The sequence below is a fragment of the Perna viridis genome, chromosome 2 (assembly GCF_037379345.1).
Source record: "Perna viridis isolate PV_CMFRI_1.1 ecotype Kerala chromosome 2, ASM3737934v1, whole genome shotgun sequence".
NCBI classification, from domain to species: Eukaryota; Metazoa; Mollusca; class Bivalvia; order Mytilida; family Mytilidae; genus Perna; species Perna viridis.
This window is the reverse complement of record NC_142446.1, coordinates 42,632,761-42,654,516: the sequence shown is the minus strand read 5'-3', so window position 1 is coordinate 42,654,516 and position 21,756 is coordinate 42,632,761. Positions and strand designations below refer to the sequence as shown.

At 31.3% G+C, this 21,756-nt stretch overlaps 1 protein-coding gene across 33 annotated transcripts in view; it reads right to left on the bottom strand.

Moving 5' to 3' along the window:
* Nucleotides 1–21,756, bottom strand: part of LOC148625171 (uncharacterized) — a 64,083-nt gene that overhangs the window by 11,955 nt on the left and 30,372 nt on the right. For 29 of the 33 annotated variants that reach the window (XR_015919871.1, XR_015919870.1, XR_015919869.1 and 26 more), the window contains 9 exons: nucleotides 21,511–21,644; nucleotides 19,654–19,820; nucleotides 18,648–18,677; nucleotides 9,623–11,885; nucleotides 7,691–7,723; nucleotides 6,132–6,196; nucleotides 4,368–4,463; nucleotides 1,024–1,253; nucleotides 379–518 (listed from right to left, as the gene is read on the bottom strand). Coding sequence is in view for 30 of the 33 variants with exons in the window: in XM_088568498.1 (XP_088424624.1) it covers nucleotides 379–518; nucleotides 1,024–1,253; nucleotides 4,368–4,463; nucleotides 6,132–6,196; nucleotides 7,691–7,723; nucleotides 9,623–11,885; nucleotides 18,648–18,677; nucleotides 19,654–19,820; nucleotides 21,511–21,644 (3,158 nt within the window). In the remaining 3 variants the exon portion in view is untranslated. The remainder of the gene's footprint in view (nucleotides 1–378; nucleotides 519–1,023; nucleotides 1,254–4,367; nucleotides 4,464–6,131; nucleotides 6,197–7,690; nucleotides 7,724–9,622; nucleotides 11,886–18,647; nucleotides 18,678–19,653; nucleotides 19,821–21,510; nucleotides 21,645–21,756) is intronic. The other 4 variants (XM_088568504.1, XM_088568505.1, XM_088568500.1 and 1 more) reach the window with 3 other exon arrangements.

Sequence of the window (21,756 nt, the reverse complement as noted above, 5' to 3'; positions counted from 1 at the left end):
TTTAGTGGAATCCAAGTTGCTCATCTATTTTTGTTACTTTGTATGTATTATTTTAGTTACTTTATGTTCTTTGTTGTGTCTGTTTTCCATGTCTAGTCTTTGTCCCTGGATCACGTTCTTTTGATTACTGCTAGCACCTTAGTTCCCTTGATTACTCTTTCTAATGAATGAAGTTCTATAACTAAGGGATAAAACTTAATAAGGGCAATTAATATTAAAACTGATTCACATGAATCAAGGTTTCATACCAAAATATTATGATTTAAACTAAAAAACAAAAAAGAAACATGAAAAAGAATTATAATTTAACTTCAGTTAATCCTCTCAAATATTCAATGGCAAACTTAAGATGTTGCATATTCATAAGATTTAAATTACCTGAATCAAAGACAGGTGTAGGACCATATACTCTCTGTAGTGACCTCCTCATCTCCTCATTCTTACTTCTCATCCACTGTTTGTGTTTCTCTTTCCTTTCTTTATCTACTTCATCATGTTTCATCTGTCTTTCATCTATACTGTAATCAGAAACAAAAATGTTGACATGTTATGTCTTCTAACTGTTTCTTACTGTAATTGGCACATTTTTGTATAAGAAAACCAAGTATTGTATTGGCTCAATTAGCACCTTTTGATATTTTCCTAGGATTTCCCTTAGTTTGAAACTTCAGTAAATGTAATTCTACTTTTTCTATATTTTCATTTGGTACAGCATTGCGCATGAGGACTGATGTGAAGTTTCTTATCAAATACAAGTTACAATAATAATCTTTACTGAAAGCATTTTGTCAGAATCATATTGAAAAATAGATAAATACCTCCTGATATTCCAAGCAATGTAGATAATTTGGGAAACTAAAATCATGAGTTTTTTTAGTTTTCATAGCTCAAGCAAATTCAAATCATACCTGACCATTATATTATTTACAAAATCATTTATAACCCTTTAAAATAAAATCACATAGTTACAATGGATCAGTTCTAGTTACAAAACAAAAATGCAGATTTGTTTTTTATACATACGCTTCCTGTTCTAGAAGCCATTGTTTCTCCTTTTTACTGGCATATTTTGAGTTTTTCAGTCTCTCATGCCTATCTCTTCTCATATCTTCCTCTAAACTGCTGTTTAAATTCCGTGCACTGAGCACGCTCTCGTCAGCCTTCTGTCGTACGCTATCCAGAACTGACCCTGTCTTTTCAGCCAGGTTGTTAATTTTCTTGTTCAGCCTTTCGCTTTCTTCTCTTTCTGCAGCCTGTACCAAAAAAATCAAGTAAGGACTCAAGGCTTTATATAGTATTGTAAGGGTCTACCATAAAAAAACCAACATTTTTTATGATATAACTATAGATATGGTATAATTTATTTTTGATTAATACATGAAGTATTAGAATAAAAAGCACTTATCAGGTGTGTAGCCAGAATTTCATTTTTTAGGGGGATGTTGGAGGGTTGGAGAGGGTAAGCGGAATTACTTGGAAAAAAATTCTTGACTTTTAAAGTGCTTAACCAGTTTTGATTTTAAAATAATTTTTATCAATTTTCAATGCTTTTTTGCTTCAAAGGGGTTGTATTTACCTCTGGTGCCTCCTGGCTACAAGCTTGCAGATAGTCATTTATGTATGAAATTTTAACAATACTCCACAGTGCAATGCCATGCAATGTCTCCCTTCATATAAAAGAGCCTGGGCCAAAAAGGTAATTCTATTTCATAGGTTTTTTTGTTACCTGAAAGTTACTCTACATTCATACAGGATTGGATAAAATATTTCAGAAATGATGTAACAATTGTTAACAGATTAAAGGGCAAGTTCAAACTACATAACAATGAGAGTTAATGAATCCACTTTTACAGAACTACATGTATTTTTGAACTACTGGACCTATTTTACCATAAATTTGACTTAATTATACATTTTATAATGAGAACGGATATAGTATATGTCAAAGAGATGATGAAAATAGGCTAACATAAAATTCAACCACAGTTTCTAAGTCTATTGAGTCAAGTTCCCAATAAATTCTAATGATAAATAAGTTTCCTTGTTGGATAATAATAAATAGAAAAATTAATACATACATTGCTACTTTGTCTGCATCCCATTTTGAATCTTACGTTTAATACTCCAATAGCACAAAATTAGGAATGTTTACATAACTAGACTATATATGTTGGTGAATAGAAAGTATAAAGTTAAGGAAAATAGAACATAACAATTCAACTTTATTGGCTTTGGTATCAATCAATTTAGTTCTATTTGTTCTACCCCTTAACTTTACATTGTAGCAGTTGTTTGCCCACATTTGTTCAATACAGGGACTTGGGGATACCTGTCACCATGTGACTTTTGACTTAATACCTGGACAAATCTATTCTAAAGTTAATTCCTATAATTAATTGATTTTAATATAACAATACTAATTAACACAATCTAATTAAGTAAGGTTAGGACTAACTTTCACCTGTGTAAATTAAATGACTTTTATTGATTTAATCAGATTGATTAAACTCTAAAGACAAATATAATATAAAAACTAAAGCATGGAACAGTTGTAGGTATGGCAGGAATATATTCTACCAATAAGGGTTACTTAAACTTGGAGTAAGCTACAGGGTTTGAAATTTTCATCTGTTCCATAAATAGACACTCAAATTTAGCTTTAAATGTATAAAACTCAGTAAACTGGATCATCCCATTACCATGCATATAAGAATTAAATTAACTTCTTTTTATCAATGTCTACAGATTATATTCATCTTTCAAATAAAACATCATAAATACCTTGGGAATTTTTGGAGTTGTACTAAAAACAGACTGAAGGACATACAAATGTAAAGATAATCACATGGATTCCTATCACCCCCCCCCCCACTTACCATCCACACCATCCTCAACCAACTTCAAACTGAACATTTTAGAACTGGGATACAAAACCATGGCCAGCTGCTTTAATTTAAAAATCTACCATTTTAGAGCATGAATCATTTACACTTATAATATTAGTAACTTATTACTGCAAAATTACACAATTAATACATTATTTATCATGGGATGTCAATTTTCCTGGTTTTCGTGGGTAGGCCAAATCATGAAATTTGGTTCCCAAAGAAAAGAAGAATACCATTGATTTGTATGGTGAAAACCTCACATCCACAAATTCAAGAATCCACAAAGTTGTGTTTCTTCCCAAATCCTAAAAAATTGTTATCCATGAATTAAAGTACTTTCATAGTAATTCAACACAAATTTTAAGTCAGTTGAAATTTATTTTGCTTTCTGATTAAAAATTTGCTGGACTACATTTCAAACAAAACAAAATTCAAAATGTCTTTCAATTCCTTCTGTTAATTCCTCTTAAATATAATAACATTCACCCAGTACTCCAAAAATAGATAAAAAGAGATTTATAAGAGTATTTATACTATACTTTTCTAAAATTTAAATAAACAGGACACAAAGTAATGCAATAAGATCTTAGTTCTATAGTTTATCTAAAGTTCAAATAGATATAATTCAAAACTTTAATTTGAAGAAGTTTAGAGAATTTTAAATTGAATAAGTGTGGAAACCAACTAAGTTCATACAAACGCTTTTATTAAAAGAAAGGGACTTCAGAAGCATTTAAAAAAGAACCTTATACAAAAATGTTGATTAACACAAACAATGGTATAGGCCAAACAGTTTACTCTATAAGGGATACAACCTATGGGAATGTCCCACGTCATAACATAGCCACAACATCCACCAACCTAATGAGCACTCACAGCAAGCTGAAGTGATATCCATTCCATGTGAGGAGGGGTGTAAAATTATTCAAAGAAAGCCCTCTGTACTTGTGTAAAAAAAAAATAAAACTCTAAAACAAGGGTTTGTTAGTATCATCACATGACCCTGTGAGTCCACAAGAATGGGTCCCTAACTCTTAAGCACAGGAAGTGGTAGAGTAAAAACTACAGTCCTATCAACAAAAACCTCTTCTGCATAAATATGATGATAAATATATGACCCTTGACAATAAATTTTTGGTAATAACACAAAATATCATAATTATGCTAACTACACATCCAACTGATGTATCCAAAGATAGCAAACTATAAGCAAATGGGTCTTCACCTTTAAGAGTAGAAATAATGGATCAAATATAAGTTGACAATCAGACTAACAAGCCCTATATATGTCTGGGATGTCAGAGACCAACAGTTGCACAGTGATCTCGTATAGCTAACAACTTCACACCATTTACAAGTAGAAGTTTCACTTTTATCTTAGCAAACTTTAGAAAATCTAACAATCACCCTAACAAAGTACATGTAACATATTCAGTTACATGTTCTATAAAGTTCTATCAACAAAGAAGACAAATATACCTCATTTTTTTCACTCTTTTTGATGATCTGGTCAATTCTATTGTCAACAGACTTTTTGGCATTAGTGGCAGATTTCTCTAAGTGATTGTGGTACTCCTGTTAAAGATAAAGAGAATGTTTTACATTTAATGCACAAAATTGCATGTGTTGTCATGTTAGGTATACTCCCACATGTGCAGGAAGTTGATATCGGAGAGGAACAAAATTGGCTTATCTCCAAAAACATATGTCCCATCCATATGAAGAAGCCACACATTAAATTCAAAATCAATCCATTCTTTGGAAGCCAAGATTTTTGTGACAAAAATTTTCTTTATAAGTCCACCTAGTGAAAATGGCAAAGTTCAATAAACAGGAATTTGATTTTAGACAGCACCCAAAATAACTTACATCATATGTCTCATCTATATGAAACCAAACAGCAAATTTGAAATCAATCCATCCATTCGGAGCCGAGATATGGATGGATGGACAGGTGATTCCAATATATCACAGAAAATTTAACTAGACAGAATGGTATCACATTTAGAGCAATCAACTACAGCACTAGCTTGATGGAATTCCATGACAAGAACAAATTTTCTATCACCTTATTTTAGGTGTTATCCTTCCATCACATGTAATGTAAACTGAAACCCTGATATCATTAATCTTTTATATATTAAACAATTCAGTGTTAAACTTATTTGTTTTAATTGTCATTCAAAGTTTATTATTGACTTCATAAATATATGAAAGCAATGTAGGTCCAGACTGAACTAGTCTTTTCGATCAACCAGTATATTTGTTGTGTAGGCCAGTTGAAAGCAGACTCCAGGTGTGAGAAATTCCTCACTGTTTACTGAAGGCCATTAGACTGCTCTTGATTTTTGGACGGAAGAAAATTGAAAATTAAAACAGCTAACACAATGATGAATGTTGGTCGGGCAAGGGGGCAGGGAAAATATTTTGTAACATTTTTCTCAGCAACTAAATATTTAGTAGGCAACTTCAATATGGGGTCCCATATGGTGGGATACACGTATATATCTGTTCTTCAAAACCAAAAAAAAATAAGTACATTGTACAGAGACATACATTATATCATTCAATACAGAAAGGAACACATGGAGGGTACTCTGGTAATATAACCAAACACAAAAACAGCCACCCATAACAGGACGCATTTTCAGGTCTGTTGCACTGCTACTTCCTGTTTACAGCAACCCTGCCATTTCTGTCTTTGACTCATTTTTCATAGTTTGGTAGGGTTGTTATTTCTGAACATTTCCTGTTTCTACTTTCTTCACTCTCTTGATTGAAGACAAACTCAGCAAATAGTAAGACAGACGGACAGACATACATATTCAACTCCAATAGTATAGAGAGGTTAACCATGATAACAGGTGCTAGTATGTTTGTTAGTAGAAAGAAAAAGCTAAGAACATGTATCTGTTTTTACATGTAAGAGCAGGCCATCTAATATCAAGCAAAGTGGACAGGGGCCAGTATAAATCCAAAATGATTGTTTCCTAGTGGAAAGAGGGATTTCTATTGATATAAAATTTTGCAATTCGTTCTATTAGGAAATTTAATTCAAATTCAAGTGGTCTTTGTTTCATTTTCTATGGGAGGTAACATATATGAATGTAAATTTATCAAACTTTTTGGCATTTCTGCTAACCTTATGAGCATAATGAAAATAAAACCTCTTGAAAATCACTGCCTATACAGTATTACCACAGGAGTAGAACTAAAATGTAATATATTAAACTGGTACCCTACCTTTGCTGTGTCTCTTAATCCAGTTCTATCATCCTCATAGTAATGGGAGACAAATCTTAAATTATCTGAAGTATAGTAAACAATAATCTTAAAAAATATAAACCATCAACTCAGCTGGAAAAATTTGTAATGGGAATATAATCCATTATGATAAATGAAAATAACTGATGTCAGCTTTTATAGATGATATTGTTCAATAGTAGCATAGCTATAGACAGCCTCATATATACTTGAATTTTTGGAGAGATAAAAACAAGCAATAATGAAACTGAACTTTGACCTCTAAATTGAAACTTCTGAATTAAAGATCAGTCAGAATATTTGAAATTCCATTGATAAATAACAACAAAACATACTGTTGCTACAAAAGGATTGCAGATACTAGTAATTTCATTTTAAATTTTTAATTTTTATCATCATGGAATAATGTTACTCAAAGATTTTGTTTTTATTCATACTTCTTTACAATTAAAGGTGACATGATGGCTTTATATACAACAGGTATTATGATTAGTATAATGTGATGAAACAAAAAAAATATACATAATACAAAAAAAATGCACACATGGCTCTCAATAAGTAAAAAAGCTGAAAATTTCTAAATGTTATGAGGACAATGGTGTGTGATATTGTGATTTGTTACAGGAATGGATTATCAATCATAACACCACTGTAAATTCAGAATCATTCAAAATGACCTAGTAGTAAAAAATTGTTATTTCAAAGCTTCATAAATCATTGTTTCGATTTTTGTAATGAAGAAAAAACTTAATAATAGTCTCTTAAGTTATTGATAATTATAAATATGTTTTCTTTTCTTACTATTGAAATTCAGTGTCTGATGCTATTTTCTTATTAGCCAAATCAGAAAACAGCTGTGGAAACTGAATTCCAAAAGAGATTAGTATCAAGGATTTAAGATTTTATACAATAATAAAAGCAACTTTCTGTAATATTACAAAAATCGAAACCAAGTCTTTGTAGCTGTAAAATAACTAGTTTTTGCATTAATTGATGCATCCTATAATTCCTGAATTTACAGTCAGTAAATCGGATAAAACCAGGGGAGATAACCCTATACCTGATCGGTGATTGTTCGATTGATAATTTCCATAGTTTGAATATGCAGTGACTGATGACCTAAATGACCTACAAGTCATAGTTGTGCTACGATCGTCTACAAAAATGTCGTATAAAATTAATTTTCAATGGAGCATATTTCATCCAAGTTACACTTTCAATCCGAAAAAACATATACATACAGTTTTTAAACAGGCACTTTTAAATACCATTATCCCCAATAAATGTAGGGAAAAAACTCAATCACTATGTACATAAAATCTTCATACATTGATTTGGCGATGATTATTGAAATGCAAAAAAAAAGTTGTTTGGTTCCATTGATACAAATCAATATATCATTGTGAAGCAAATAAAAATCTAAGTTTTCAACTCAGATATCTTGAGTTTGAAACAAGCACTAACTTTCTGTATTTGTGCATCAAAGCAAGATCTATGCCACATCTAAGCTTTAAATTAGTGTGCTTTGTAATACTAACTAAAACTATCGGCTTTACCAAGTTGGGATAAACCTATTGCATAGAATATATAAATAACGGTGAAATAAACATGCATTGTGTTGTCCATGCAAGATACAAAACGGGAGTCAAGGATGTTAAAAACCCCCTCAGTCATTACTGGGACCATCGACCAGTGACTCCTGTCACAACCAAACCTACTGAAACTTCATTATATTGTCAAGTTACAATCAGACCTTAAAATTAAATAATATTTGTTTGCCATTTTCTGACTCATAATTTTAAATGTGCTTAGTAACGTACGGTAATAATTTTATCACAATTCAAAATCCCAAATTTTTTAATGAAAACAATTAATATATATGCGTTAAATATATCTTCAAAGATAAAAAATGAATTGCTGAAGATAAGACCAAAGTTTACTGGGTAAGGCACCTTTGTTCTGGGTAGGTAGGGAAAAGGGCAAACCAACATAACCAGTGGTGGATCCTGAGATTTTTATGTAAGGGGGTCCCCAAAAAAATTTCTTGACAGGATCCTAATTTGCAAGGGGGGTTTGGGGGCCTGCCCCCCCAAGAAAATTTTGAAATATTAAACCTCAAATCCTGCATTCTGAGGGTATCTCAAACATTTTCTCAACAAGTTTTAAAAATTGCACTTTTCTAAGGAGGGCACCCTCCCCCGGGCCCCCTGGATCCACCACTGATAACTTTAATTTAGGCCAGAATTGAAAACAAATTTTAAAAACCACCCACTATGATTGGAAAACTTGACATCAAAAAGAAACCTATGTTTAACAAAGTACAAATAAAATTAGTCTAATTCTCAATATGAAATGACTTAAAAATTTATTTGGTTTAGAAATATCCTGCAGTTTATACAGGTTTCAGTTTAGACAGGTTTCAGTTTCGACAGGTCTCAGTTTAGACTGGTTTCAGTTTAGACAGGTCTCAGTTTAGGTAGGTCCTAGTTTAGGCAGGTCTCAGTTTAGACAGGTCTCAGTTAAGATAGGTCTCAATTTAGACAGGTCTTAGTTTAGACAGGTTTCACTGTGCTATAATTCCAATAACCCATGATTAAGCTAAATACCATACACATAACATCAAGAATATGTCTTAAGGTTTTGACAACATTATATCAAGTACTAGCTAAATAATCAATACATTGGCTTATACACGCACAAAAATGTCGGAAATTGTTTATTTAGTCCTTTAAATTGTCAGATGTTATCTTTATAATTTTGAAAACAGAAAAACTAATTTAGCAAATGAAAAGACTAAGGTTCATTGATAAAAAGATTTATATAATTGATCATTTGATAATTTCCCCTTTTTTTGGCAGTTTTTAAGTTTGTTTTATAGCCATTTACTGTTATGATTATTACTGTTTATAGTTCTGACTTTGTATATCACAACAGAAATATCACAACATGTATGTAATACCTAATATCATTTAACATTAAGTATGATCTATCTGTACAATGAATTTCTTATACAATAGAAATGACAACAGACATTGTGAAATGCAACAATGTACCAATGTATAACCCAAATACAAAAAAGTAAGGCAGAAACCATTTGATTCTCTTGGAGGGAAGGGGGCTATGGATTTTTTTCCCTTGAAAAAAATGGCATGTTATTTTTTCCAAAGCCAATCAAAAACAAATTTTTTTTTCATTATGTATGGAAAACATTTTTTTGTCATCTCAGCACTTTTCATTTTTTTAAACAAACTTTTTTTTAGTCAAATTATTTTTTTTCCACATTTCCAAAAAGCAAACCTTTTTCCCCAAAAAATAATCCATAACACCCCTGCCCTATAAAATCAAATGGTTGCTGCCTAAGTTCTTTCAAGACCATCATGACTTTTTTTCTGACTTCTTAACATCTATAAGTAAATATTTATAGATCTCTGACTTCAGATATCTGTCCATACATGATATAAGAAACTTACCTTGAAGATAGGAATCCCAGTCATCTAGATACTGTGACTCAATGTCCAATTCACTATCATTAATAGTACTGTTCTTGTACACATTCATCATTTTACTAAAAAGCACTATATCATGCATAGGACCAGTGTAGATCTGAGCCCTCTTCAACTGGTGAAGTTGACGTACGAATGTCCTCTCAGACTGATATCTTCTAACACTCTCCTGAATAGAGCTAGATTTTCTTGTGATTGGTCTTTGAGGAGTTTCCAATCTTGAATACCCAAGAGGAACCATTTTAGCAACTCCTCCAGTTGTACGTGTTCTATTTGAAGCACGAGACATTTCCTGTCTTCTTTTATCTCTAAGAACTTTTTCACGATTGTCAGGTCTTTTAGAAACTAAGCCTCTATGAGTACCGTATTTAATTCTGCGTCCAAAATAAGGGTCATCTATAAACTCGTCTTCAGAATCAATAAGTGAAGGGGAATCCCTTTCGTCCAATCTACGATTTCTGTCGTTTTTCTCTCCTAGTAAACCAGGCTGAATTCTACCATCATTTCCAACTTTAGAAAATTTTCTAGGTTCAGGTCTACCTCCTTCTGATTCCCTGTCAGTGCTACGTGAACGAGAGCGTTCTCTATCTCTCCTTCGTTCCTCTGCTCTTTTTAAAGCATCAACCTCATTCTCAGGAGCATCTTCAGGAAATTCAAACTCTTCCCTTTCTGTTGAACCTGACCTTAAATGCCTCCCTCTTACAGATGAGTCACCTTTTGATCTTTTATAATCACTATATTCAGGAGAACTTGACCTTAGTGATCTTTTATCTTTTACAGGTGAGTCACGTCTAGATCTGATATTTTCATGGGATTCTGGAGTTGCAACAGGTTTCCTCGTGGCAACTTCTACTACTGGAGCTTTTTTACTTCTTCCTCTAGAATCCTCACCGTCTTGTTCCTCTTCTTCTCTAGTTCTTCTTTCTCCTTTTCTGATATCCTCACTGTCTAGTTCGTCTACCTCCTTAGGAGTTCTGTCTCTTTTCTGGGTTTCTTCAGCATCAACTGCACCTCCTTTTTTGGAAACTTTTCTATTTTTATCCTTTTCAAGTTTGTCTTTTTCTTTTGATTCCTTAGCTAATTTCTCCTTTTCTTTTGAATCTTTTGCTAACCTCTCCTTTTCTCTGGAATCCTTTGTTGACTTTTGTTTTGGATCACGTAAGTCAGGTGATTCAGAAGGTCCAGGTATATCAAGTCCTTCTTTGTCTTTATCAGTCTTTCGTTGTTTTTGTTTCTTTGCCTCGTCTACTGCTACTATGGCAACAGCAGCAGCTGCTAATTCTTTATCAGTCAAATCAGGTTTCTCTTTTTCAGAATCTTTCTTTTCTGTTTTGTCTTTTGCTGGACTTTTCTTTTCAGTTTTATCTTTGCCAGCACTTTTCCTTGCAGTTTTTTCAATTGATTTCTTGTCTTCTTTTGGTCTTGATTTCTTTTTGTCTCTTTCGTCTATTTCCCCTTCACCAGCTTTAATTTTATCCTGCAGAGCCTTTAATTCATCATCTGACAAATCCTCCTTTTTATTCTTTCCTTTTTTAACTTCTTTTTCAGACTTTTCCTTTTCTTCAGCTTCTTTCTCTTCTGCCTCTTTACGCTTTCTTTCTCGTTCGTCTGCGTCTCCTTGACCTTCAGCAATTTTTCGCTTTGCTTCTTCTAACTCCTCATCAGTTTGGTCTTTCTTACCACTCTTTTTCTGTTTTCTAGCTTCTTCTTTTGTAGGTTCTATAACAGGTATTGGTTTCCTGTTTGGTTCACGTTCATCAGAGTCACCTTGACCTGCAGCTATTTTATCTTGCAGATCTTTAAGTTGATCCTCTTCAGAACCTTTTTTCTCCCCTTTACCTTCCTTTTTCTCTTTTTCCTTTTCCTGGTCTTTTTTATCTTCTTTTCCTTTTTTGTCTTTATCCTTTTCACCAGGAACAATAACAAATTTTTCTTTTTCTCTTTCAGCTTCTTCCTTCTCCTTCTTGGTAACTGGTTCTTTTTTCTTCTTTTCTTCTTCTAATTTTCGTTTTTCTTCTTCCTCTGCCTTTTTGTTATCGGCTGGTTCTTCTTCCTCAGGATGGCTGGCCAATGTCTGCCGAGACTTAGCAGACTTTGATTTCCGTATGCCCTTTGCAATTAATAGATTGTCAATGTCACCACCTGTGTCACCACCTTTGGACTTTATATAGTCAGCAATCTCGTTGTTTCCTTTGATAACAGCAGCATCATATGGTGTGTAAACCTTGTCCTGAAAAAAAAAGACAAAATGCTCACTTTCTTAATTTTGCATTGCAAATACAAAAAATTATAAAACCTCCTTTCAATTCCTATCAAATAAAGTTCAGTAAGAAAAGTCAACTGCTCTAAAGGATACGGTACGCCACACCCTTATTTGTAGTTTCATAGGATGACAAAAATTGAAAAAGATCTTCAAATTCTGACTGACACTTTCTTGATATAAACAACAAAAGCATTATAAGCACTACAGGAAATAAAAGAGGCTTTGAAGGAACTATAGATACAACAGAAAATTTGAAGTATGGTATATATATTACCTATATTACTGTAAATGGCTATAAATATTATAAAAGTTTCATTGTACTAAGTCACATGTATAGTGAGAAATCTTATTAAATGGACAATAAACTGATTATTGTCACCAAAGTCATTTTGATTTTTAAAGAATATTTCATAATTGCTCTTAGAACTATGTAATACCAGTGAAGGTACCTTGTCAAATTGCTGCAATTTACTCTTAAAAAAAGTTTTTAGTACATGTTCTACATAAAGAACAGAAATATTCAATCATATCAGACAACAAGCCTGACCAGTAACACAAAATGTACAGGCAAAGTCTTGTTGTTTGTTTTAAAACACACATATTTCATTTTACACTTTTTGTAACTATGGGGGGAATGATTACAGATTTTCCATGCAAAAAATATTTCCCTGAAAAAAAAATACAACTTAAAAAGAAAGTGATATCAATGTAAAAAAAAATGGGAACAAGAAAAAATGTCTTCTTTCTGGTAGTTGTTTAAAGTCTTAAAATCAATGGATCCAACATTTGAAATAACAAATTCATAAAAACTTGACACTTTTATCAACTCCATCAAATATATGTTAAGATCATAATTAATAATTCTTTTTATGAATTTAATTATATTATTAATGTTCAGCATACCTTATAGTAAATATCCTTAACAGAGCCAAAAACACAACCCTAAATTAATTCTGGTATATACAGTTGTCAAAAAACGTAACCAATTACGACAATTTCTTATCAACGTCAGAGTCCTGTGTGAGTTTCAAGATTTTAAGTATTGAGTAGATTATCTTTGTATGGGGTACAAGACAAGGTTGGATTTTTAAATAGCCAGAACAATCTCTTTTTGGAGATCATTGGGTGATTGTCACTGAACCTTTAGTTAACGGGAAAATAAAATATTATTAAATAACATCAATTGTATTTAATTGGGGGAACAAGGCATGTTATGTTTAAATCTGAAATCTAACCATTAGGGCAATAATATTGAATGTTTAATTCTTTTGGTCCTGGGGTGCTGCTTTTAATAACATAGTACCAAGAGTTCAGTTTCAAAAATGAAATTTTAAGCAAAAATGGACTTATTGTTCAATTTGATCATAAAATACATCTGTATTAAAGCATGTAAATTTATAGGTGTAATTACAATTCATAAGTTCTATACGTTTCTTTAAAATTATAGGATATGACATGTAGAAAGATTGAATTGTACACAGAGAAATGTGAAATCAATGGTTCATGCATGTTCCAACGAATTAATAAAAACCCAAATGACTAAGAAACATAGAACTCCTTTATCAAGTAGCAGGATTAAAAGAAAATTTATCAAATAAGGAATAAAATTTTCAAGTCTCTTATCAGAATAAGAGAATTTATGCACATGAAATGTGTCAATTGGTTTTCAAAATATTGATGCAAATTTGGCAAACTTTGGACTTAAACAACAAGAATCGTGTGAATTAAATTTAATATTAGAAACAACACTAGACTTGTTAATTAACTAACAAATACAGTGTACTGGTAGTTTTGAAGTTGGGACAAAAATAACACAGTGAGCCTACAGATAGGGCAAGAATTTATATTCTATAGTCGATACAGATGTTCAAAACTGGCATTATTTAGTTTACTTACAATTTCAAAGTCATATTTGCATAAAATTGTCATTATAAATTGCTCATTTTTCAGTACCACAACATGAGATGTAGTAAATGTTGATATTTTGATGTAAACTATTCAAAAGTCATTGGTTTTGGATTCAGAAAATCCCATTCAGTAATAGAGTAAAATAGAAATTTTAGGAAAAATGCCCACGAACACTGTTAACCGAGAAATTTTTGCCCAGTCCTTTTTTTAGGTTTCTGCCATTGATCTAATTTCGGGCAGTTTTTAATTTGAGATTATTAATCGAATTGTATTAAAATCTTTTTTATTGAAAAAAATGTTCACAGCACTTTCATTTTTGTATTATGGGTCTTACCGCCAAAACTTCATGGTTTACAGTACTGACATCAACAAATACTGTCTAGGCAAACACAGAAGTCATTGCATGTTTTTTTTTTATCACTCAATCTTAAATCAGTCAATTCCCATCAGTATTTAGCCTTGAGTGAAAAATCTGGATATTTGTTCTTGTAATAGAACTTAAAATTAACTTATTCTTAGAGAAACTTCGTAAATAGTCTTTGAATCCTTCAAAATACAACCTTTGGAAACTTATACCATAAATTTCTATAACTTTTACAAAGTTTTCAGTATAATGTCATAACCTTCTCTGGGGTACATACAGGTGTTAAAATCTATAAAGGCTTAGTCTGGTAGAATGGTATTTTTCCAATCTCTTTATCTCTTTTTAATATATATCTGGAAGATAATTTGTATATTGACATATTCCATAATGGTTCAATTAGTGGATTGAGATATTGGCAAAGGGAACCTTTAAACTATTGTGTCAATAGCATACAAGTTCTATAAGGAATATTGTCTATATTTTGAAAGGAAATATTAAAAAATTCATATGAAAACAGCCTTGTAGTTAAGTTGACATTAATAATAAATATTCTATTTGATAGTCTGGTATAATAACTTTAAAATCATCCATAGAAAATAGGTTCAACAACATTTCGGAAAAGATATAAAATGGCATGAAATTTATTTACAAAAAATATCAAAATTACTAATAAGCTAAAATTATTCATTTTTCTACACATCTTAGGGATGTATAATCTATTTATACTTTATATGTTTTATAATTAAAATAGGTACAGAAACCTTTTTGTTTTTGCAGTCTAACCAAATGTCATGAATTCAAAAACTGTGGAACAACTATTGCATGGTGGATACCATTTTTCATGTTTTTTATGTTAATGAACCACAAATTCAATTTCCAACATAATCACAAGTTTCATTGAAACTCAGATATATTCAAATAAAATTAATATGGACGTAAAATGCCACAAACTAAAAGAAAATTAGATAATCCATGAAAATTGGACCCATAAATAAAGTATCATTCACAATAACAAACAAATTGTTTTATTGTGTAAAGATAACCAGACTTAAAACAGCTAAAATATCTTTTTTCTTCTTCTTTCATGAATTAACAGGCAATGTTACACAAGGTACTGAAACCATTTTTTACAAAATATTCTCATTTGGTCAGTGGAATTTATTAAAGTATTAGAATATTGAGTCATTGTAGTGACATTTTATAACTTCTTCACTTCTTTCTATATTTCACTGAAGCTTATTTAACTCCTATCCTACACTTTCATAGCATTAAAGACAACCAATTAACGACCAGCCCATCATTCCTACAACAGCAGTGATCAAATACGGCTTGTTCCCATTTCGCCTTAGCTGTCAAATTTAGTACATGTACATAAAATTATTCCCATTTCGCCTTAGTAAGATTTAGAGTGAACTAAGGCAAAAAAGGGAACATGTGTAAACATATAATTAAGTGCTACCTATGTTTTGTAGCATTTTAACCTAAATACATGTACATGTATATGTAGATCATCATATTGTTTGTTGAGTGCTCTTGGTTATTTCATTTATTTTTTTTTTATTTTGTGAAATGATTAAGGGTATTGATTGGGTTTCTGTCTTAACATTTTCAATGCCCTTTCATTTTTTTCTGATTTTAATCACCTGTTTCATTTTTTGTTTAATGGATACTATGAATAAAAACTAAAGAACAAAATTCAAATAAATATGATATGACTGAGCACTTTGATAAAAACTTTACTCAAAGAAGCACATTCCAATTTTTTATAAGCATACGACAATGAAGAGGCAAATTAAAATGTTCATTAACATACAACAACTGAGCAAAATTGTAATACAAGCATACATGTATCTCAATGGTTAAAATTGTTAAAGGATTTTTAAGAACTAAATTGCAACATGTTACAAAACTTTAAAGTAAAAGCAAGTTAACTTTCAATTATATGATGTTTAGCTTATTACATTTAATTACCAAATATTAATGCTCCCAAATAAGTGATGTTAAATAATTGATATTGAATTCGCAAATAAATAAAGATTAGAAGATGACATGTTTACATATATGTATAAGATTTACTTCGATGATATAACATTGGTTTTAATTCAATCCTATGCATATATACTGATTAAATTGATTTTTTTTAAAATCATCTTTAAAAAACTGATAAAAATTGATTTTATATATTAATTTCCCCTTAATCATTGTAAAAACACCTCATTAGTTTACAGTTTTGTAGTTAAAATAGAAAAATATAAAAATTCTCATTTCGCCTTAGTACTTTTTCGCCTTTTTTACCTGTAACTCACAGCTAAGGCGAAATGTGAACACGCCATCAAATACAACCACACTCCTCTTACTGATACATGTTACACATTTGAAGAATAGTAGTGTGTATGTTAAAGAGATAAGTAATAATGAAAGATATTAGGTAAAGAAAGGGAAGGGATGAAGATAGGAGAGGGGGGGATGAAGATAAGACAGGGGAAGGATGAAGATAGGAAAGGGGAGGGATGAAGTAAGGAAAGGGGAGGGATGAAGATAAGAAAGGGGAGGGATGAAGATAGGAAAGGAGAGGGATGGAGATAAGAAAGAGGAGGAATGAAGAAAGGAAAGGGGAGGGATGAAGGTGGGAAAATGTTTGGTCAAATGTAGATCAACCAGAAATAAAAAGAAAGATACATGAAGATAAAAATATAGAAAAAAGCAAGATACAAATATTCTCTGTAAACCCTTAATTGTAAGAATTCATTTCAATTCTGCAATTATTGTGATACTTGTGGTTTTTTTTGTCCTTTTTTTTTCACTTACACTACATTGAATTAAAATTTTTGAAGTACATTTTTTGAAAGAACCCTACCATGTGTTTACAATAGTTCTGCTATTAAAAACTAAATGCCAATTTAATCGTAATTTCATTTTTCATTAACAAAAAACATCACAATACCAACATATTGACAGTTTCTTTACTTTGAATAAATGGAACTACTCAGGAAGTTGATGCCTTGAATATAACACAAAGGGAGATAACTCTAAAGTAATAAGGCATACTATACTGCCATAGAAAATGTACATGTAGCTCATGAAAAATATTTTATGGTAGAACAGTAAGCTTTTAATAGAAAAAATAAATTGATTAGCAAGTCTAATGCTCGTATAAATACATATTCAGTTTAAAGAAAAGAAATGAAATTAACTAAATATAAAATACAAAAAAAATAAAGTAAAATACTGAAATATTATTTTACAGCTTTATGTTTAAATGCTCCTAATAGCAAAAGAAATGGGTATTATACTTGCCAGCAATAAAGCTAAAATGGCAACAAATTAACTTTGCATGCAGTTACGACAATATATAAAAATGAGAAAACTTAAGAAAAACCTGATGTAGCAGGGGTTGCCACGCTAGGAGATATACCCAACTCATTAAGTAACTTAGTATCAGACATTACCCAAAAATTGTATACATGTATTTCTGTCCTATCTCTATGAAGCCACACACGCAATTTGAAATAAATCCATCCACTAGGACAAGACAGTATGATGAACATACAAGATGTTTCAAGTATACCACAAACTCATTGAGTGAGGGTATAAACTTGAAGGAAAATCAAACCTTATGGTAATGGATTAATTTTAAGTTAAGCTGAAAAAGTACCTTAATTGAAAATTTGTCTTGCTTTGACAGAAAACTATGTGAACCATTTATTTTCATTACCAACCTAACCCAAGATAGAGTTTATTTTTTAAAATTGATATTAGTAAATTTATCCTGATGATCTTCAAAATAGCATTCTGACATTTTACAAACAGGACTAGACAGAAAAAAGTCAAAATTTTATTAAACATATTTTTTTTACAGTTGCATGGTCTAGATTGCACAAGCTTATGTCAGTTCCTTCATCAATACGACTTATCTTAAGACAGTAGACAGTATATACATGTCCACATAAGAGTCAAGCAGAGGGTAAAAGGTTTGTATTTTTGTAAACTTAGGGCATACTGTTAATACATCCAGTTAGTACTACATGTATTAGTGATACCATTCAAAGGACTGACAGAGGATGGGAAAGAAAAGAAAAAAGTGACTGTGAAAAAGTTTGGCAGGAAATATTTTTGTTTTAATCAAACTCAACTTGACTATTTAACTAATTTCATAACTTTCCCAACATTAGATGCAACTCTGACTGGTATTTCTGTTATAACTGTGTCTTTCTGAAAGATTTTAGATTGTTCTGTAAGTTGAACAAATAAAGTTGAATAAATAATTGACTTATTACTTTTTTCTTTATCTGCATGAATTTTAAGTGAATTTGTACAGTTGACCAATTAAGATAAATAAAGTACACATAGTTTACTGTTCTCAAGCTATTAGAAGAAACACAATATAGAGATGAAGAAATAAAAACACAACAAAAGTTAGAATCACAACATCCAGTTTTTATAGCATGGATACAAACCTCTGAACTAACTGTTTCCTCTTTGGTAGACTGTATAGAAATTGACAATTAATCCAAGGCATGTTAGTGAATAGGAAGTTAAAAAATTAGAGACATTGTAAGGAGTACCTTTATTTTATACCACTTATGGTCACACCAAAATATTTTTAGTGGGGAGAGGGGGATATTGGACAAATAACATTTCAGTTGATAATGGAAATAAAATAAATGGCATCCCAGATCAAAAAAATAAAATTCTACACCACAGGAAAAATTGCAACATTTCCAAAACAAATGTTTATAAAATATCAGAATAAATACATAAGGTAAACAATTAGTTTCCATATGATTTCTCAGATAAAAAGCCCATACATTCCACATGGTAAAAATAGGTTTTATGTGTCTTATACAGGCAGAATTACATATTTCCAATACCAGTCTTAAACATAAAAAACATATGTTGCAATTTTTCATGCCACCTTTCTTTTTCTATTTATGATAATTCATAATTTAAAATTGTGTCAACTGGTTCTAAAAATTAACTATATTAAATATTTACAGGTCAAATATGGACACACTACACAAATCACATCATCTTTTAAAAAAATACCTTCAAAAGGAGGTTGGAAAAAAAATTTAAAATCTGTGCCCATTTGCTTCCAGAAATGCCTTAAACCAAAGATATTTTGGTGTATCCTAAGAAATGGAGGTTACAAGAGAAGGTCGTGATTATAGTACTTATTAAATTCAGAAATGAAATCGATGAGTAAATTCAAGTTTGAAGGTTTCACATTATTGTTAGAAAATTAAAGCCCTTGAATTGTTACCATTAAAAACTATTATAATATGTTTCAACAGAAGTTTTACAAAGAGATGATAGGGAGAGGCTAAGAAAAAGACTATCCAAGGGGGATAACCCAAAATCAATTTAAGAATTATCTCCCTTCAAGAGAATGGCTAAACAAAAAAAAAACTATCAAAAGGTTAAAAAATTGAAAATAAAATTAACATAGAAGGTTAAACTGACCTTGTTTTTCATAAGAGGATTTTTTTCAGCATTTTCATCCAATAACAGTTTACACAATGGAAGGTTGTTTACTATGGCTGATATGTGTAAACAGGTTCTCCCAGCATCATTGGCAACATTAACAGCATCTGGTGAGTTCTTCCACCGTAACAGATATTTGACAACATCTGAACATAAATGAATTATTAATTGATAAATTGTAATCTTCTTTACTTCAACCTCCTTTTTCATAAGTCTAAGAGAAATATGTATGTACATAAAATGTATTCCTACAGAAAAAAAGACTCTATATTATATAATTTTTTTTTTTCAAATAAAAACATGAAACCCTAGCATATATGTATGCCAAAGGTAACTTCCGTATAATGCAATTTCGAGATTAAGTTTATTCTGCCAAATGAATGGGTGCTACATCCTCATACCAAGTCACTAAATATAACAAGAGGCTCCTAGACGCCTGAATCACTCACCTTGTTAAATCTTTACCTTTCAAGGGCAATAACTCTAAGAAGGAGTTGTCCAACAATTCTGACTCCATGAAGACTTTGGTAGAACTTATCATAAGGATCATTTCATCAACTGAAAGTTTCATTCTAACTATTCTTTCATCAACTGAAAGTTTCATTCTAACTATTCTAGTTTTCAAGATATTGGCTGAAAACTGCTAAAAACATAATTTTTTTGCCTTTCAAGGGCAATAACTCTAACAAGGAGTTGTCTGACAACTTTGATCCTTGAAGACTTTTGTAGGCCTTACAATAAGGATCATATCAGCAATTGAAAGATATTAACTAAACCTAAGGTTTTGGAGATATATGCACAAAACTACTGCCTGACCCCTATGTTCTATTTTTGTAATGATGGCCATGTTTTCTATCTGATCAAAAATCCAAACATTCATTTTGTTTAGGAAACCTTAAAAAAGAAAAATATCACCTTTGACTTAATTCTGTATAGTAGTTTTGGAAATGAAGATTTTTGAAAGTAATAACATCAAAAACAGCAAAACAAAAACATCCAAAAAGGGCAATAACTCCAACATGGGTCAACAGATTTTCACCAAAATCACACACATAGATCTCATCATGCTTAATACTTTTACCAATGTCAGAATTTGGCTAAATCTAATGGTTTTGGAGATACATGCAAAAATCTGCTGTCTGACCCCTATCTTCTATTTTTAGTGACGGCAGCCATATTTTTGAACCGATCAAAAATCCAAATAGTCAATTTGTTTAGGATACCCTAAAAAACAAAAATACCAACTTTGACTGAATTCTGTATAGTAGTTTCTGAGAAGAAGATTTTTGAAAGTGATAACATCAAAACAGCAAAATTCGTGCAAAAAGGGCAATAACTCCAACATGGGTCAACAGATTTTCACCAAAATTTGACCACAGATAGATCTCATTATGCTGAATACTTTTACCCATGTCAGAATTTGGCTAAACCTAACGTTTTTGGAGATATATGCAAAAATCTGCTGTCTGACCCCCCCATGTTCTATTTTTAGTAATGACGGCCATGTTTTTTACCGAGTAAAAATCCAAACAATCATTTTGTGCAGGATTCTCAAAGGAACAATCATTATAAGTTTCATGCAAATCTATTCAGTAGTTTGAGAGGAGAAGATTGTTGACAGATGCCAAGTGACGGCAATAGCTCACATGGCTTATGGCCAGGTGAGCTAAAAAAGAAGTATAAAACATACATGTATCATCTGCACCTGAATGTTAATGATAAGAAACTTATAATCAACTATGAATGGGACAAATACCAAAATTTTATTTATTAAAGGAAGTTGCCAATTTTCATTAAAGCTTCAGATACCTAATGATCACGAAAACAAGTGCTTACCACAATGTCCACCCTGAGCAGCTTCATGTATTGGACAGTCACCACGGAAACTAGGATACCAGAGATCAGCTTTACTCTTATCTAACATCTTAACTGTATCTAGACAGCCTTTTATTGCACCACAATGAGTCGGCCTGGAATTATAATTAAGAATTTGTTTCACGCTCACATAAACCATGGTCATACATGATATGATAACTCAAACATGATTAATCAGAAAAATCATAAACAAAAATAATTGATCAA